The sequence below is a fragment of the Carettochelys insculpta genome, chromosome 3, assembly GCF_033958435.1.
Source record: "Carettochelys insculpta isolate YL-2023 chromosome 3, ASM3395843v1, whole genome shotgun sequence".
Taxonomy (NCBI): Eukaryota; Metazoa; Chordata; order Testudines; family Carettochelyidae; genus Carettochelys; species Carettochelys insculpta.
This window is the reverse complement of record NC_134139.1, coordinates 152,430,791-152,449,785: the sequence shown is the minus strand read 5'-3', so window position 1 is coordinate 152,449,785 and position 18,995 is coordinate 152,430,791. Positions and strand designations below refer to the sequence as shown.

General features: G+C 38.4%; 1 protein-coding gene across 41 annotated transcripts in view; it reads left to right on the top strand.

The window, feature by feature from the left end:
- Nucleotides 1-18,995, top strand: part of RIMS1 (regulating synaptic membrane exocytosis 1) — a 423,063-nt gene that overhangs the window by 103,483 nt on the left and 300,585 nt on the right. For all 41 annotated transcript variants that reach the window (XM_074991019.1, XM_074991025.1, XM_074991017.1 and 38 more), the window contains exon 2: nucleotides 13,201-13,414. In XM_074991019.1, coding sequence (XP_074847120.1) covers nucleotides 13,201-13,414 — 214 coding nt within the window. The remainder of the gene's footprint in view (nucleotides 1-13,200; nucleotides 13,415-18,995) is intronic.

The window sequence follows — 18,995 nt, the reverse complement described above, 5'->3', positions numbered from 1 at the left end:
GTTAGTCTTGGAGTTGCTCAGCATCACCAGGCCTAAATTACTTTCAGTCAAGCCTTCCAAACCCCAACACCTTGCTTCATGTGGAACCTTCTCCAACATTCAGTCTCCCTTCCAGAGCCCCCATCACGTACTGCACCCCACCGACCTCCAACCCTGAGGCCTCTCCCGTACCCTGAACCCGTTATATCTGGACCCGCACCAGAGCCCCCACCCCCAGTTGGAGGCCTCACCCCTTCCTTCACTCCAACCCCTGCCCCAGCCCAGAGCCCCCTCCATATCACAGCACGGAACCCTCTCCTACACTCTGAACCCCTTGGCCCCACCTCCCTCCCTGGTGCCCCACTATATCACAAACCCCACATTTCCAACCCCATCCCAGAGCCCACGCTGCCAGCCAAGCCCTCATCCCCTATGCCCCCATTGCTCTGCTTCTTATAGAGAAGGGTAAGAAGCGATGGATAGAAGGGCCCAGATATACAGGTTGGAATATCACCTAAAATTACAGTGCAGTGCAAAAGTGGAGGGGGGTGTGGTGGGGGTGTGGAAGGAGGAATAGAAAAGCTCCAGAGTGGGAGGTACCACACAATGGCTGGGTCTACACATGCCCCCAACATCAAAGGGGCCATGTTAATCAGGGCCATGGGAGATTACTAATGAAGTGCTGCTGTGAATATGCAGCACTTCATTAGGCTAATTTTCCCCCACGACAACTTCCAAGTGCCAGCATGCATGTAGCCATGGGCACTTCCTAGTGCCCACAGTACTTCAAAGTCCCTTTATTCCTCATGCCGTCACTTCGAAGTTTGAAGCTTCAAAGTTACTGCAGGGGAAAATTAGCCTAATGAGGCGCTGCGTATTCACTGCGGCACTTCATTAGTAATCTCCCGTGGCCCTGATTAGCATGCCCCCTTCGAAGTAGGGGGCAAGTGTAGACAAGCCCCATGAGATACATTAGAGAGGTTTGCTTTTCCTTTTAAGTACGTATTCCATATGACATTTATCAAGTATTTGATGCCCTACATGACTACTATCACTGTTTCTCATGTAGTCTGATTAACCCCATTACTTTCCATTTGATTTTGTATGAACTTCATGCCTTTTGCTTTAGAGACAAGGCCACACAGAGATACAAGCTTGGAAGCTAGTGGAGCTGGGTCTTTTAGCTCAGGCAGAAGAGTTTCGTGATTTGAGTTCCTAAGATCACTCCTGTCAGATAAAAACTCAGCCTGAGGAGGTTTGTTAGCTCAAAAGCTGGAGTGGACTCAAACTTATGCTTAGTTCCGTCACAAAAGGTGATATAGTGGTACACAGTGTAAGTATGGGCTTTATATGCACATGTGCATGGGTGAAGTAGTAAGATAAATTATACTGTTTTCTGGATCGTCTACTGTTAACATTTGGTGGATTTTTCAAAAGTGCCTTTGTGGCTGAGGAACTGAAGTCCCATTGGTTTTCTAGCTGTGCTTACTCATATTAAATTTCCATTGACTTCAGTGGCAGAGGAGAAAAAGAGATGGATTTGGCCCTGAGTCTTCTTTTAAAAGTTTAAAAGGATAACAGTGTGGCTATAAAAGATGGCTCAAATTTCCCATACTTTGCTATTTGATGAGGATTCATCCTCTCATCTATTCTGTTCAATATCTATGGGGAGGTGTCCAGAAGAACATAAGACAACATGAAGTAAAGTATTGCCAAGTGCTACACAGGCTTCCCCTTTTGCATCAGATAGGTGCAACACCTTATCCCATGTCTCCAAAGGCCTGGATGATATTGGGTTAAAAGAAAGATAGTCAAAGCCTGAATCCAGAAAATCTGAGAACCTTGCTGGGGAAAGGGAAGAATTAATCTCTTCTGTAAATTTACCTTTCATAACATTTACCTTTCCTTTGGGAAGACTACCCTATTTTTGTGCATATCAACTCCTTGCTGCTTCTGGGTTTCCCAAAAGCCACAATGGCAAAACCATCCTTTTCAGTTCATATTGTATGGGAGCCTGATCCTGTTTATTTTAACATAGTTTCTGTTGGCTTGAGACATACTGATCGCCTTGCTCCACAGTGTAGGCTGTACGGAGCATACCTCCCCACTGTTCTACTCTGTTTGCCAGCTGCCTTTGGAATGCCATGTTAAATTCCAGCCACATCTTCAAAGCTCGTTGTCAGAGTGGCCAGAATTATTTGAGGGACCATGTCACAGGGACTACCTGTGAAGTCCCATTCTAGCTACATTTGAACAATGGAATAGATATCCTCAAGAATAAAGGACACAGTTTTCTAAGCAAGTGCTTGTGAGAACACCACTGGCTTAATAATGAAATATAAATCCTATTTCTGTGACCTAACCTTTCCTTGGTAATTCCATCAAAATCACATATTTGAACAAATAACAATTAACCTCTCTTTGGAATGTGGAAAAGGCAAGGTAAAGCGATGTTGGTGTGTTCTGCTTATTGATTTCTGAGGCACTCAAATAGCTCACTGATGGGCATGACTGAAGTACTTAAATTGATGCTTATGAAGAGAAAATACGTCAGTGTATTCTTCAGTGACTCATATAATGTATTTTGAAGCATAGGTACTACATAAAAATATGTTCATAAAAATATCGGGCAGAAGTACTTCTCATAAGCTTTTTGTTCAATGGATGTGATTTTTATAATTCTCACCCAGATTATTTACTCTGCTACCACAAAGCTCATAGTACTTATCAATGAAACAGTGCTGTTAGCGCAGTGCTGCGTTAACCTCTCCTGATTACACAGGAGGTTGGCTCACTCAGAAGACGCATTTTTGCATGTCACTCAGACTCCGTCAGAGATGAGAACTTTATGCTGAATGAGATTCAGCATTGCTTTTAGTGAGATTAGAGTGGGAGGACGAAGATGGCCTAGCACTAGAGTCTAGACAAATGGGGAAAAAGTTTGAACTTACATCAGAAATATTTGAGATTCAGCCTTCAGTTGTGAAAGCAGAGCTGCAAGCCTTACCTTTAATATCTGGGTAAAAGAAAACATATTTAAAATGAATGCATTTGATAAAAGCCTGTCTAGGATCAAGTAGCACTGTAACTATTTTTAAACTGAGACCATTCTGCCAGTGTTTATGTTCTTTCTTTCTCTGCTTGTTTGCAGCTGTTAGTTGGCTATCACTCAGTACCAGCAACAAAATGTTCACTGAATGGTTTTATACTCATTCTCTTTATTACAAATCATTGCTTCCTCACCAGCTAATCAGTGCTCTTGATTTCCAAACATTTTGGAGCTCACTTCTTTTGCTAACAAAGTTGTCTCTTGTTTCACTAAGAAAATTGAGAATTCAGGATGTTGGTTGGCAAGTGAAGACAATAATATATTTCCTTCTGAATCCTGCTAGAACTTGAGGTAAATTTCCCATAGATGTGTTTTCTTTTAGAAGATAGTTATAAAAGTAGTTTCTGGCCAAAAGATTTTATTTGGGCATCTAAATTTCAATGTAGTAGCTTAACTTTAGGCACCTCGTTTGAAAGTTTTGACCTGCATCTTCAAAACTTCCTGGTAATGTGATAATATAATGTATCAAATGGAATGTTTTAGTTTCCCGAAGAGTGGTAACAAGTCACCCTATAGATTCCCATCATATCAGACAGCTAGCAGAGGAGAAGCGAGCGCACAGAAAGCACAATAAGGACTTGCCAGACACCCACTACATCAGCAAGAGATGCAGCAAGGACTGTCACTCTCGTGTGGGTCTTTATAGTCACAATAGACGCTGTAAATGAAGTCCTGAATTGCAACTTTAAAGGGCGCAATCCATAGTCTATGCAGACTGAAGGATGCCTACTACCACTACTACTACTACTACTACTACTATATTTATAATATATAGTCACACCTAATCATTGTTCGGACCCTCTATGTGTACTAATTAGTATATTGAGGAGTCACCATGAATTGTAAGAGCTGTCAAGGGATCTGAACTTTGTGTGTTACTCACAAAGGAAGTCCTCCCTGAGGAGATTTGAGGTATGCTGGTAGGGCAGTGAGTACAGGAAACTTGCTCTGCTGCTTGATAAACCGAGGACTTTGTTTACAAGAGTTATCAATCTGACACCTTTCACCAGAGAAAATCTTCAATTGTTTGTTTTTAAAGCTGAAGTTCGGGATATAAACAAATTTGATGCAAATCAGAATATGAAAATTCTCATTTAATATTTTGCATAAGATGTTTGAGTAAGAGCAAGTGTCCTTTTTTTGTTATTGTTCCAAAGGTGCAAAGCACAGTCACTGAAATTTACAGCCAGACTAATTTACCTTTCTATTTGGATTAAGAAAAAATTATATAGCAATGTACTTACCAGCGATTAACTCATCTGTGCTGCTTATGGCATGTCACCAAAGGTACCGCACTCATAGAGCAGTTATACTGTAAGCCCTTGATTTAGTGAACTAATGGGGGAAGGAGTGTTCATTAGTGCTGAAAGTCCATTAAATCAAAATCTGGAGGCACTGTGTATAGCGTGCTCCATCCAAGACCTGGGAGGAAAGCAGTGGGCTTGGCAGTGGGCTCTTTGTGCTGTTTTCAGAGCAGAGCTTCTGGACTCGAGTGCCACAAGCTGCTCATCACCAGAGGCTCGACACTCCTGCAGAAACTTAAGTTTCCTTGGAGCGAGTGTGCTTCTGTCCAGGGCTCTGGCAGGCAGCACACCCACCAGCATTCTGGTCCGGGCACCCACTCTGCTGGGAGGAGTGCGTGATGGCTCCAGCAGAGGTGGCCCTGGTGGCTCCTCCATCCCTGGCAGTCTCAGCTGCTGTGGTGGCTCTGGTGGCCCCTGCTGCTCCACTGACACCAGCCACTCCAGCATCTCCTCCAGCTCTGTTGGCTCCAGTGGTGGCAGTGGCTCTGATGAGTCACTGGCATTTATTGAGGGGAGAAGCTGGTGGACAGAGTCCATTATATCTGAAGTCCACTAAGTCAGGGTCCATTAATTGAGGGTTTACTGGAACAGCAGGATTGCTCACAATTCTAATATGACAAATTAAGTTTGTTACAGTGTATTTACATTCCTAAAAATGTCGTAAGCAAGAAAAATAATGATGAATTCTATAGAAATACATCAGACATGAGGCAGAGTTATCTTAGTTTGTGTGTGACCCTGGTGAGTGCGTGTGGCTGAGCACAATAGATTTGTTGGAGCACAGATTGTGCATATTTGGAACGTCTGTAGGCTTCAAAGTGTAAGGGATGGTGTATGCCGGTATGTGGCTTTACTTTATATTTCTTGTATTTCTCTGTGATTTGTGGGGTTTGGCATTAGCAATCTGGGCTGATTTCAGGAAGTGATTTGTGTGTGAATACTGCAACTAAATCATGGGACTTTGGTGATTTTTTAAATTGAAACTATATTTGAAAAGATGAATTTATTTACAGCTCCTGCATTATTATTAAGATAATAGTTAGGTCCTAAATGCATATTTAACCAAGTATATTAATTAAGGGATGAAAACAGATGTCACCATTAGCAAATAAAATAGAAAGGAAATTAGAATTTCTCTAACATTAACTTTCCTATTGAAATATACACTGAAATAGCCTAGAAAATAAATACTTAATGATTGAAGGCTAATTAGAGTGTACTATGTAAGTAAATGACAGAAAGCTAAAATATCTCATTGAACATAGAAGGTTGGCATGTCCTGAATAGGGCACATTTTATCACTCTCCTCACAATATTAAAATAGACCATAGAGTTATTTAAATCTGTGTTATTTAGTTTCAAAAGAAAAATGTTTGATTATTTGTTTTCAGAGCCTTTAAACTTTTGATGAATGTTTTTCAGGTTGTTTGACTTCACTGAGACTCAAAGCCATACTTAAGTGCCATCCTGAATTGGGACCCTAACCCTCCCTTCATTTTATTCTTTTTTTCTTTTATAATTTCTAGATTCTGCTCCCATTCCTATGGAGCTGGTGAGAGCTTTTTTCTTAACTTCCATGGCACAGCATCAGGCCCTTAAAAGCTGCAGTCATTACAAAAATACTGGATTAAGTTTTAAAGGCCTTGTTTAGGATAAATTCCATTGAACTCAGTTGTTTAGCTTCATAAGACCTGCTTGTTGGGCCCAATGACAATGGCTTCTCTTACTGAAGTATGTAATTGAAAACTGACATGAAGTGCAGTTTTCATAACAGTTACTTCATCTTTGATGTATATAAAAGCAACTTTTAGCTAAAAAAATGTCAGAGGTGAGCTTTCTGGTAGGGCAGCTGCCTTTGATCACGTAGGGAGGAATAGTGGGAAGCTAGCAAATTTAGTTACCTTTATTTTAGATATCACACATGACTGACTCATAATCAACCAATTGTTCCTCTTGAGTCACAAGGTTTCTGAAGCATCTTTATCTTTCAGTAGGTAGCCTCTTTCTTTCAGTAGGTAGCCTCTTTCACTGCTTTCAAGACAGATAAAAACTGAGCACTGGTTGGATACAGCTGCATTACAAAAATAACACATGAAAATGGAATCTTCCTGTTACTTACATCACTTCCACATTTCAGGCAGCTCCATGTGTGACATTTAATGCAAATTATTTAACAAGATATGTTGTACATTTTTATAAAACCTCTATTTAGTAAACTTTTTGCTTGAAAATTTAGTGGATTCACAGGTAGTGAAAGACATTAGATAACTGTGGTGGCAATCAACTCTTTTCTTTAACTACAAAGTTGTGGTTTCCTGCACATGCTGCCCTGCTGGCATGCCTCCATTTTGCAGAGGTGAGGAGGGGGCTTTCTCTAACAGAGGAAGGGGGAGCTTGTGACCCAGATAGGTCTTGACTCTCTTCTGATTCTGCTAATTTCTGCCAAAATACCATGTGAATTTTTGATAAGGGCATTGGAACTGAGTCAGCTCACACACATCTCATGTATGAGCCACCTAACAGCATTAAAGGTAAATGACTTTTAATTTGTACTGGGTGAGGTTGGACTCATGGGATGCGTGGCTTTTATCATGAGTCTTATGATATTTGGTATTATACTTCAAGCCCCACTTCCTTGAGTTATGTGAATATGGGAGAAGGTGAGCTTTCACTTAAAATAACCCAGCGATTTCTCTCTCCTCGTGCTATAGAGAAGCTTAAATATGTGGCCTAATTGAATATTAAGTGCTCAGGAGAAACCAGATGGCAAAATAAACAAAATCTAAACCAAGTATTTGACCTAAAATTCATGTAATTTTACAAAAATCTTGAAATTTTAGGTTTCTGACTCGTGACTTTTGAACTCTTGTGGTTAGTATTACAGATAACTTTTCGTTAGCAGTGTCCTGAGACTTCCAAGCTTTCAGCTAGTGCTAATGTCAAAACTTTAGAAATAATGCTTTTTCAATAAAGTTGTTTATTAATCCAAGTTCTGAGCTCTTCCTGACAGGCTGCTTTGTCTCCTGCAAGCTGACTTTGTATAAAATATCATGCCCTGATCTTAGAGACACTTCCTATTAAATCAAAGACAAGTGATTAAAATGTAAAACAAATATAACATACAATATGAAACATCCCTTGAATTTCTAACTATTGCAGAAGACAAGTTCATATTTTACAGTGTTGCATTCAAACACACTTGAATACCCAAACTTGAAATTGAGGAATAGATCGCTGAACTTTGGCAGCCCTAGGGAGCTGTTTGGGATGCATAGCCCCCTGGCAACTCCACAGCCACGGGGACACTGGCCTGGCCTGGGGAACCCCAGCAGCCATGCTCTTGGGAGCCAGCTGGAGTCTGGAGCCCCACAGGCAGCCCTGTGGCTGGGAACAGGTTGGGGTATGGAGCCCTGCCAAGAGGGAAGGGGGGCAGTGGGAGACTGGCATCCCTGCATGGGAGGCCTGCAAGAGTGAGGTCTCCCTGCTCTAGGCAGACAGCCTGACCTCCTCTTGTCCAGCAAATGCCCTCCTCTGGGACCAATAAGGTCCTGGGGGTGCATAGGTACAGCCTGAAATCTATATGAAGCCACTGCTAGGAATTGTAGAAAACTGTTACAGGAAACAAAGTGTTTGGATCATAAGTAGTCACTGTTCTTAGCATGTGTTCTCTAAACCCAATCTAAGCTTGAATAGTTTTGCTATTAAAGATAAGCCCTGTGTTGACTAACTTGTAGTGGGCATGACACACACTACTCTTTGTGAGATAGCAGTGGCATGCTAGATATCAGAATTGCTGAAGTCTATTCCTGGCTTTGAAAGCAGAGTGCAGTCAACTAATTAAAGAAACTACACCAGAGCATGTAATTTTGATATGTTCATGCTAACGTAGATAATAGAATTTACCTGCTTGGGCTGATTGTTGCTATAAGTGATATAAAGTTTAAAGTGATAATAAAAACAGACAGAAAAATCTAACTGCTTTTATGACAAAAATGTGTATCTGTAGGGAACAAGGTGCTTCATCTTATTCAGAGCACTGTTGTTTTTTTTTGTTTTTCTAACACCATATGTGCTACAGCTGCTGAGCTGTACTTTACACTTCTTACAGCTATGCTATGGATGAGAAGACACCTTTTTCCTAACAAGATGTGCCCACAGCAGAACATAATTTTATTATAGAAAAATAGATGTTTAAAGTTGTGAGTCAGTAATTTCAATTGAATATCAGAGAAGGCAGTGTCAAAATATACTCTTCAGTGCCATCTGCTGGACATCTGAAGTACCTAGCTACATATTTAAAAGCTTTTAAAAGTAGCTAGAGCTATACTGATGCAAATAAATGTCAGTCTTAGAAAAAAATATGCAGGAAAACCAGGGAGCATATCTCTAAGCGAAATGGATCTTTTTGTCATGCCTTCACTTCACATCAGAAAGGAAAACATGTTAGTTTAAGCAAAAAGAACACTCTACATTCAGAACAGTAATTTCTGCTTCATTGAAAAATATGAAAAATTGTAAGTGTACAGCATTGTTAGCTCAGACCAGAAATGATCTATTTTAAATATTGTGAAATTATGTGGCTTAACACATCTTTTATTGAGTCAGTAAATATTATTGGCTTAATACCCTATGGCCGCATCTACGATACAGTGATCTTTTGAAAGATGATCTTCCAGAAGATCTCTGTCCAGACACAGAAAAGTGGATGGAAAGATCGATCTACTCTTTTGATAGAGAGAGTTCACACAACCACCACTCTTTTGAAAAAGTGGGCCAACGATTGAAAAATCTGTTGCCATGAGGACTGCTCTTTCAAAGAAAGGGCCTGTGAATTGTCTACAGGTGCTATTTTTGAAAAATACTTTCAAAAGGAGACATTCTCACTGGTCCGGGAATAGGGCTTCCAGAAGAAGAGCTGCATCTTTTGATTTCGGATTGCAAGAGCGCATTTTGTGTGTGGGCGTTCCATGTGTTCTTTCTAAAAAGGGCCTGATTTTCTGAAAGAACTTGCTAGCATAGACGTGGCCAAAGCGACATTTTATACCTTTGCCTGTCCAGTATAAATTACCATCTGTTTGTTTAAATAAAATAGACTTTCTTTAAAATATTAGGCCATTATCCTACAAATCTTTATTCATATGAGTACCCTATGAAATCAATGGAACCATTTTCATAAAAGCTACTCATATGAATATAAGTTTGCAATTTATTAGGATGTTAGAAGTTTTTTTTTAATAACAATATACATTGTTGAAATGAAACAATTTGCAAATTCTCTTGTGTCAATGAGAAATAATGGGTCGTCTTGAAAAGAAATAAAGTAAAGCATTTGGGTGTTTTGCATACCATATGTGCAATGCGATATAGTGTTACTGTAGAAACTCAACTTTTGATTTCCTAACTTTCAGGTACTTAATGTCCTCTGCTACATTAACACAATGGCTGCATCTACACTACAATCTCCTTTTATTTTGAAACAACCCTGGCTACACTGCTGCTTTTCTTTCAGAAGACACTCTTTCGAAAATGTGATTATGCAAATGAAGCATGAGATATGTAAATTGGTACTTTATTTGCATTTCTGATTTGCCTCATTTGCATTTCTCTTTCAAAAGGGGGACTGTAATATAGATACAGCTAATATGTTGTGCCTTTATTTTCTCTTATTGTGAGAAGGGGCTGTTGGAATCTGTCTCCATCCCAGTTGACGGACATAACTGCTAGCAGACCCATTTATGAGTCAGAAAGAAGCAGAGTGGGTATGAGATCCTGGCCTTATTAAAGTCTATAGGAATTTTGTCCCTGACTTGAGTACGGCAGATTGGGAAGCCAAACTTTGTTTGAGCAGAAGCTAAGTTCCAAATGTGAATTTTATAAAGTGTGCTCCTATAGTTCCTATAAAACTAAAAGTGTTCTTCTATCAACATTAGATTTTCATAATATATATACTTGGAATTTACCAAAAAAGTAATCCCAAACCAGAATTGAAGTTGATGTAGCATATGCTGTTCCATACTCACTTAATGAAAGCACTGCATTGATATGAAACAAAAAGAAATACGGAACTTTTCTAATACATAGGTGAAATGCACTACCTTAAACCTTGGAAAAAAAAAAAAAAGCCTTAATTATTTTCTCTCACACAAATGTAGATTGGTATTTTTCACTGCATCTACATTTTTATATTTTTTCTCTCTGTATGAAATTACTGACATTTTTATGGTAGAAATTGTGTATTTTTTCAACTAACTTGATAATTGATGAACAAATAAACTCACTTTGGGATGAAACCCACATAGAAATTTTCAAAGTAAAAGGAAAATGTGAAAAAAACAACTTAGGACAAACTAATTAGGTGAAGATGTTAGAATTTTTTTGACCAAAATATTTTTCCTTAGAAAAATGTGGTTTTGTCAAAATCTATGGAAAATGTCAATTTCAACAAACTGATTTGGTTTTCCAACAACAAAATCCGAAATGAAAACTTGTTTTATGTCAGCATTTCAAAATTCATTTTTTTCTACACATACCTAATAGAAAAAGAGCAGAAAAAAGGTCTTAAGGCAGAAACAGATGTATTACATGCTCTCCAATCAGCTTTTCCCTGCCTTACTGCATAATCCATGTTTAGCAGCACCACGTCATTTTGTAGTAGAGTTAAAAATAATTAGCTTCCATGCTATCATTTTATCAAAGAACAAAATGTACAGCAAACTATCCATCAGGAATTTTGCAATAGCAAAGCCAATGTGCTCACTAATTACATAACATTAAGCAAAATTCCTGATGGGTACATGCTGTGTAATAATTGATTTACTTATGGTACTCTTGCAATTATTTGGATAATTATTTTACATATTTCTTAACATTTTAATAATACCCATTAGGAAGCTATATGTGAGCAGATGGCATTAGTTGTCTTATAAAAGTAGTTGTATACCAAGGGTGAAATCCAATAGTTGCCAATAGTAATATTGTTTTTCAGTATTTTGACTAATTCTCTTTACCCATTTTTCTCTTATCTAATCCAACACTGCAAATGTTGTTCAAGCAGTTTAGCAAAAATAAATCTTTGGTGCTACAGTTGGCTTTTTCACTAACACAAATCACGTTATACGGTGTTTACCATTTATAGAGGTATACATCTTTTATAAATGTCACTCTGTAGTAGTGTACCCACACTCACAGGTGATCTATGACTTCTATGCTAGTTGTAGCAAACAGAAAGTTGGAAGTCACACTGAAGAAGAAATAAGTAGTGATGCTGTCCTGTTTCCCACTATGAAATATTTTTTTACTCATGACAGCAAAATGTGCCACTGCTTTCAGTAGGTGGTGTAGATATTTGTGTATGATTTAATTATCTAATGATACTGACCGGTAAATAGTTATAATTAAGCTTCAGTCACCAACTCAGTCAGGTCAATAAAAGTCCTTCCTTTTCTCAGAGGTATTTTGTTATTTAAAGAGGTGTGCAGAATCAAAAAGCCACCACTGTTTGTTTTCATCTGGTTCTTGTTTTCAGGGTTACCTTTACCACTGTAAGGGTTATGCTTAAATTTTTTTACATGAAGTTGCTTTGTGAAGGAAGAACACAGCCATTAAACTGAGAGACGCCATGATAGTAAAGGTCAAGAAGTGGACGAAAGTCTAATCTTTAGTAAGTCCATATACCTCTGGTATGAACACTGCAGGACTTCTATATTTCATTTGACATTGTTCTGGCTGTTTATGTAAAAATACTTCCATTTCACTTGTGGAATTTTTTTTGTTAGTTTTAGGATGATGGCAGAATATTTTCCGGAATCTTAAAGTTGTGGTCCTTAATTGTCCAATAGCAGTTTAACCTTTTAAACTTCAGCTTGCAACATATGCATTCTGATTATAACCTATAGACACTAGTGCTAAGTACATAAATATATTATAATTGATAAAACTTTTCTATAACAGATACTGATAAGTTTTTTTTAATCTTTAATTTCACACTTGTTAGACACTTATGTATGCGTTGGGTTTTTTGGTAATCTGTAACTGCATATTTAAAATCAGTATTAGTCACAACTTTTGAATGCTTAACTCCTGTTTAATTTACTCTGGTGATTTTTTTATGTGATTTTTTTTTTTTTGTTTGCACTGGTGGGGCAGTCTTTCAAATTCAAATTGAAATTGAACATAACAATGTTAGAGGTTAACTGATTATCTGGTAAGGGCTGGAACAGCCCCGTCCACTGCAGTCAAAAGGTTGCTCTCATCCCATAGGGCTACCAGAGGTGATGGCGCTCCAGCTGTGCTGAAGTAACCCATCTGTGGTGGCTCCAGGAGAGATGGGTAGCACATGTTGATCTTAGGCTGTGGACAGGGGATGCATGGACTGGGCTGGAGTGCCCCCACCTGTGGCAGGGATGCTGCAGGTGGATCCAAACAGGTCTGGACCCTGACATGCGATGAATGGAGGTGCTCCAGCAGCCTCCCCAGCCACCCCCCCAAATATTTAACCAGCTAACTGGGCACACTTAGCATTTAACTGTTTAACCAATTAAGCAGTATTTTACCTCCCAAATTGAATATTAGATGCTGTTGTAAATCAAAGGACAAGTATTTTATCTTGTTCTTACCAGTGCTCCCCCCACCCCCGATTAAATAAATAAATAAATAAAAAGAGACTCCAGTACTTAGCTAGTTCCATGCCTGCCCTCTTCAGCCAGTCCCATGGCTGGAGCTGCTAACGTGCCAGTACTCAGTACTGGCAACTACTGGCACAAAATAACCCACAAGTTCTTATTAGAAACTGTTTTCTTTTGTGTGCAGGAGGTTGCATCAACAATTTGAAAGCTACAAAGAGCAAGTAAGAAAAATAGGTGGAGAAGCCCGCCGCTACCAGGGAGAGCACAAGGATGATGCACCAACATGCGGAATCTGTCTTAAAACGAAGTTTGCGGATGGATGTGGCCATTTATGCTCTTACTGCCGGACCAAGTTTTGTGCCAGATGTGGAGGTCGTGTTTCTCTACGATCAAACAATGTAAGTTTTCCATTATGCAGTTTTTATTGCAATGAGTGATATAATCAAACTTAAAAATTGGTTCTCACTTTTCTTACTGTAGCATCTCGTCTATCCATCATTTTACCTTTGGTCACATCTACACTAGCAAGTTCTTTTGGAAAATCAGGCCCTTTTTTGAAAGAGCACAGAGCGTTCACACACAAAATGCAGTCGTTTGATCTGAAATCAAAAAAATGCGGCTTTTGTTCTGAAAGCCCTCTTCCACCCCCAAATCAGGAGGAGCACTTCCTTTTGAAAGCTTCTTTTAAAAAAAAAAGCACGTGTAGACATTCCTTGGACCCTTTCTTCGAAAGAGCAGTCCTCATGGCACTGGATTTTTCAGTCCTTGGCCCATTCTTTCGGAAGAGCAGGGGCTGTGTGGATGCTGCCTATCAAAACTGTGGATCAATCTTTAGATGCTCTTTTTTTGTGTGTGGATATGCGCTTTTGAAAGATCTTCTGGAAGATCACGTTTTGAAAGATTGCTATATTGTAGATGCGGCCCTTTACCCTTTTTAACATGGTGGAAGATGAGGCAAAACAATGTATTCCAAAAGTACAGTTAATAAAGATGGTTAATTAAAATAAAAGAATGTATTGCACAACTATAATGAGCTATGGTTTGAAGCAAAAATACTTGTTTTATCTGGGATGATAAACAACATTTTTATCTTAGATATTGTCAGATCTTTCCCTGTTAGCAATTTTATTAATTCTGTAGAATTTTAAATTTTTTTCTTCATAAAGCTTTGTTTAAAGTTAGTATGTGTTTCTCTTTTTAAAAAAATATTGGTTCTGTGAATGGAAACATAAGCCCTTCTAAATTGCACTGATGTTTTGCAGTTTAGTTTGATGTTTTGCAGTTTAGTTTAATTTAATTTAGGTTTAAATTGTACTCTGCCCATAATTTACCATGGACTAGCTCTCCCTCTCATGGAGTTAATTCCAGATCCTTCCATTAGATAACTGTTCCCTTTTGTCTTTTCTCTAGTACAGAATAAGGTAGAAGGCCTGGCCCTCCCAACCCCTTTACGTTTCCCCTTGGTCTATGTGGAAGCCCTCTGCCCCAGTAATCCCCTTTACTCTGGCATCATAGATCCATTGGAGGCAGTTAACTGTTCCACTTGTTCATGACAGGACACCCCCCCAACACACACACACACTCTCTCTCCTACTCTCTCTCTGTGTGTGCACTCACACACAAACACACACACACAGACACACACGGGGGCTATATCCTGGCCCCATAATATGCTTTAAAATGTTCAAATAGTCTTTCATCTTATCAGTAGATTTGTTAGGTATTGTGGGACCTAGTCAGTCTTCCCTGATGCTGTATTAAGGCACTGGCCTTTTTAACCATGTCCTCACTATATTTGGAGCTCTTTTCTCTATGTGAACTCAATTCAAAAAACTGAAAAGAAGCAAAATCCTTTCTACAGCTAATCTCTTCTGCAATTAACTTATTGTTGCACACTTTACCTTTTCCACAACTAGAATTTATGTATTGAGGATCATTTGAAATTCAGATTTAAAAAATTAAAACAGCAAAACAGCCTATTTCAAATTAATAGTGGAAATTTGTTGTGCTCTTAGCATACCCATATAACACCCAATAGCCCTACTTGGAGTTAAATGTGCTGTTTGAGAGAAGAATGCAGCTGCACATGTAACCTGCTGAATATGTTCAGAGTTTAAACACCGTGAATGTGCACCACATCTTATCACCTGCAGATGGTATCATTAGAACAAGTTCTGTACGTAGAACTAGTTTACTTTGGTCTTTTAGTAATATTAGGCAGTTCAATATGCATGCACTACACTGCTTACCTAGAAGAACTTGAACATATTTTAATTATTCCTTAGCCAATATTTCTAATTACACATCAAAATTGGACCAAAATTTAACTTAATTCATGTTTTCCCTAGCGTAAATTTGGTTTACTGTATTTAAATAAAGTCAAACAGTATGATTTAAATTAAGGTAACTTAAAACCAAGGACATTGAGAATTAAGGCTTAAAGTACTTCCTCAATTTTTCTTGTTGTGCCTAGTCATTGCCATAATTATCATTCTGTATTCAGACTTTTAGAATAGTTTTGCTTTCCACTAGCCTGGAAAAATTCTGTGCTGTTATCACAGAGAGCAAATAATCTTTTTGACAGGAGAGTTAAAAATCGTGGGTTTTATGTGTGTGTGACTAGGTTTCATCTGGTCTGGTGTCATGGCTCCTTCCCCACTCTAGCAAGACAAATGCAGAAATGGGGGCCAGCAAAAGTACCTCCAAAACCTTATCTACCAGGTTTTGGTGTAAAATTCCCTCCCAAAATTCTAAAAAAACCCTCAGATTTTGGGAATAAAATTTGCTGCCACCACCCAAGTAATAATAAGGAAACCAGGCAGAGACTACTTGGGAAATCTCAGCCCCAAAAGTAAAAAAGCAGGACACAAACATTAACCGATACAGGTTAATAAAAAGAAAAAGAGAGAACTTTTATTATTACAACAATATGTGTGTTGCAAGCCTCATGACTAGATGGAAGAATCACAAAGTAAGACACATGGGGAGTCTTCACCATGGGCCTAAATCTTAGTTACAAGAAGAGTAAAAGAACATTTCTAAAAAGTGCACAGACACCAGATCCCTCTTCCCAAACCATAAAACGATGAAGCCTAACGGATTTATCTAAACTTTATCCTACTTACAGAAGATTGAAGGGCCTGTTCTTGGAGGGAGATATTCTGTGTTTGTCTCCCTCATGGCTGGAAAGAAGAAGAGAGACCAGAGGACAGAAAAGGGAGGAACCAAAAAATTCCTTTGTCCCAGTTTGAAATTCTTACCTACATTCCTATAGGCCAACCCCACCTGGCTAAGGAGGTTAACCCTTTTACTCCCAGGCTGCTGGCTAACCCTCATGATTATGACATCTGGTAATATTTTTCAAGGCTGTTACCAATTAAGTATAGTATAGTAAATGCAATACATAAGCACAATAAAGTCAGCCAGCCCATGGAAGAGATTTTAATCATTCAATATAAAATAACCCGTTTTTGAGTGTTAGGACTCATCTGTATTAGAAAAGCAACATACTCATCAATCTGGTTATGTAGTTGCCTGCAGGGGTGAGAACGGTACCCAAAAAGTTGCTGGAGTAAAAGTACAGCTGTTGGGGAGTGGGAGGTGGGGAAGAGAATGTACTTAAGTACAAGTCACTGGTGTCCCTGTGAAAAACTACTTGAGTAAAAGTATCCATACGCATGCGCGCTCACATGTCGCTTCTTGATTATACTCAAGTACCAAAATGACAGCAGCTGCACTTTTACTACAAGTAACTTTTTTGGTATTTTTTTCCACCTTTTGGCTGCCCTTTCACCCAGTTATGAAATGGTTACGGTTTATTTTGTGCACAAGACCTCAAATTGTTATTACAGATGACTGAGTTTGTCTTGAAAATGTCTAGACCTTTAGCCCAGTTACAGAACATGGTGAGGACCTGTCCACTCTCTAGATTTTAACCATTTTGTAACTGGGTCAAGGGGCAACAGTATTATAGCTTACCTGATAGCTGTTTTTGTACTACTGCTCTAAATCTAATTTCCAATTTTTGATGCATGTATAAAAAACTTTAAAATGGTCAAATTCTTCTATTTTAAATGAGTAAATAAAACAAAATGACCACCAGATGTCATGACTGGATAAAGACCATATCTGATATGTTGACAGCTTTCCAGGAGAGGAAGTATTAAGACACTGAAAACAAGCAACCTGTGATGAAAAATCAGTTGCCTTATTAGGTACCCTTAAAATGTTTAGGAAGTATTTCTCATGGCAAAACTAACACATGAGTTGTTAATATTTTCATTCTTCTTTGACTTTTCCATTCTTTGCTACAATCTTTAATGCTTCTAGGGGTCCATGTTAGAATGCATATTTTCTGTGCATTTAATACTATAGATATTTTTATTTACCAATGTTATATTTTTTGTTTTTAATTCTTATATTTTTAACTCTCCGTAGAAACACTTACTAGAATTGCCTTTCTTTGAAATCTGCCTATTAATATTTGCCTACTTTTTCTTTTTCTCTTCCTGTTTCTTTTTTTGTCTTTACTCTGCTTCCTTGGATGCTTTCCCAAAGGAGGATAAAGTGGTTAGAATCCATGCTTTCTTTTATAATTTTTATTCTACTGTTGTAAATAAAGTAATGAGAAGTATGCTAATGTTAATTATTGAACTGAAATTTTAAAATGATCTTTTGCAAAACAACAACAAAACCCAGGGCCATTCCTAGTTGCAAAAATTAGGATAATCAATCAAATTCATTAAAACCTGTGGGCAGTGATTAAACTCTAGAGTTCTAGAGAGTTTATAAAAGAACAGGAGATTATAAAATGTAATAAAGATCTTATTTTAGTCGGCATGAGGGCAATTACCAATCTGGCTTTGATTTTTTTCTGATACAAGGTCCTTCCATCTGCCTTCAGGAAATCTAGTTTAAATATGCATATTAATTTGATACTGTATCTATCGTTTGCTGTGTCTGAACTCACACTGCAGTAAAAATTCAGTTGACTTCTAGTTCTTAGGAAGTCAGTCTTTGGATTTTACGTAAGAAATATTTTCACCATACCTGATGCTGGCAAAAATACTGCCTAAAAATGGGCAAAAGTATAGTGGATGGAGCTTCATGAATCTCAGGTGCATAAGGCAAATGATACATTTTGGAGAGCTGAACAGCTGAGGAGCAGCCTGATGAATTACTGAAATGTGCAACAGCGAGACCTGTGCGTTTTCTGAGATAGGACCACTGGGCAGGACTTCTGAGTTAAATAAGTATGTTTATGTGGAGTAATCAGAACTCAGTGTTCAGTAAGAGGCTTCTCATCTAGATATATGTTTTCTGTACTGGAGGAAAAAGTGTATGGAGGTGTATGGGGAGGCGGGAACAAATATTTAGTATTTTTATGAAGTGCAAACCTTTTTTTAATACAACCTGCTTCTCTCAAAAAGTAAAAGCTTTTATTTTTATATTCATCTTAAAATGTGATTAAAATTCCTGGATGACCTTTTACGAGAAACACAATTTGCTACATTTAAAGCAATGTCAGAAAAATTTAGATTTACTGATGTTCAGTGGCTCACAGTTCTTGTCTGTTATTGGGTCCAGTTTTACAATCTTTATTCAATTTTAATGGAGTAGGAAGGATTTACTTTTGACTTCAAGACTGGGCATGTTGTTTTTATTCAGCTTTTTTGTACTATCATTTAATTGCATTATTTCCAGGATGATCAGGTTAAATTGTTTAAAGAACAAGTAAAAAGGGCTTCCCATGCTCCGCATGTATTACATAAGAACATAAGAACATAACAATGGCCATACTGGGTCAGACCAAAGGTCCATCAAGCCCAGCATCCCATCTGCCGACGGTGGCCAATGCCAGGTGCCCCAGAGAAGGAGAACAGAAGACAAGTGATTTATCTCCTGCCATCCATCTCCTGCCCTTGTTATGAAGGCTAGGGCACCATACTTTATCCCTGGCTAATAGCCATTTATGGACCT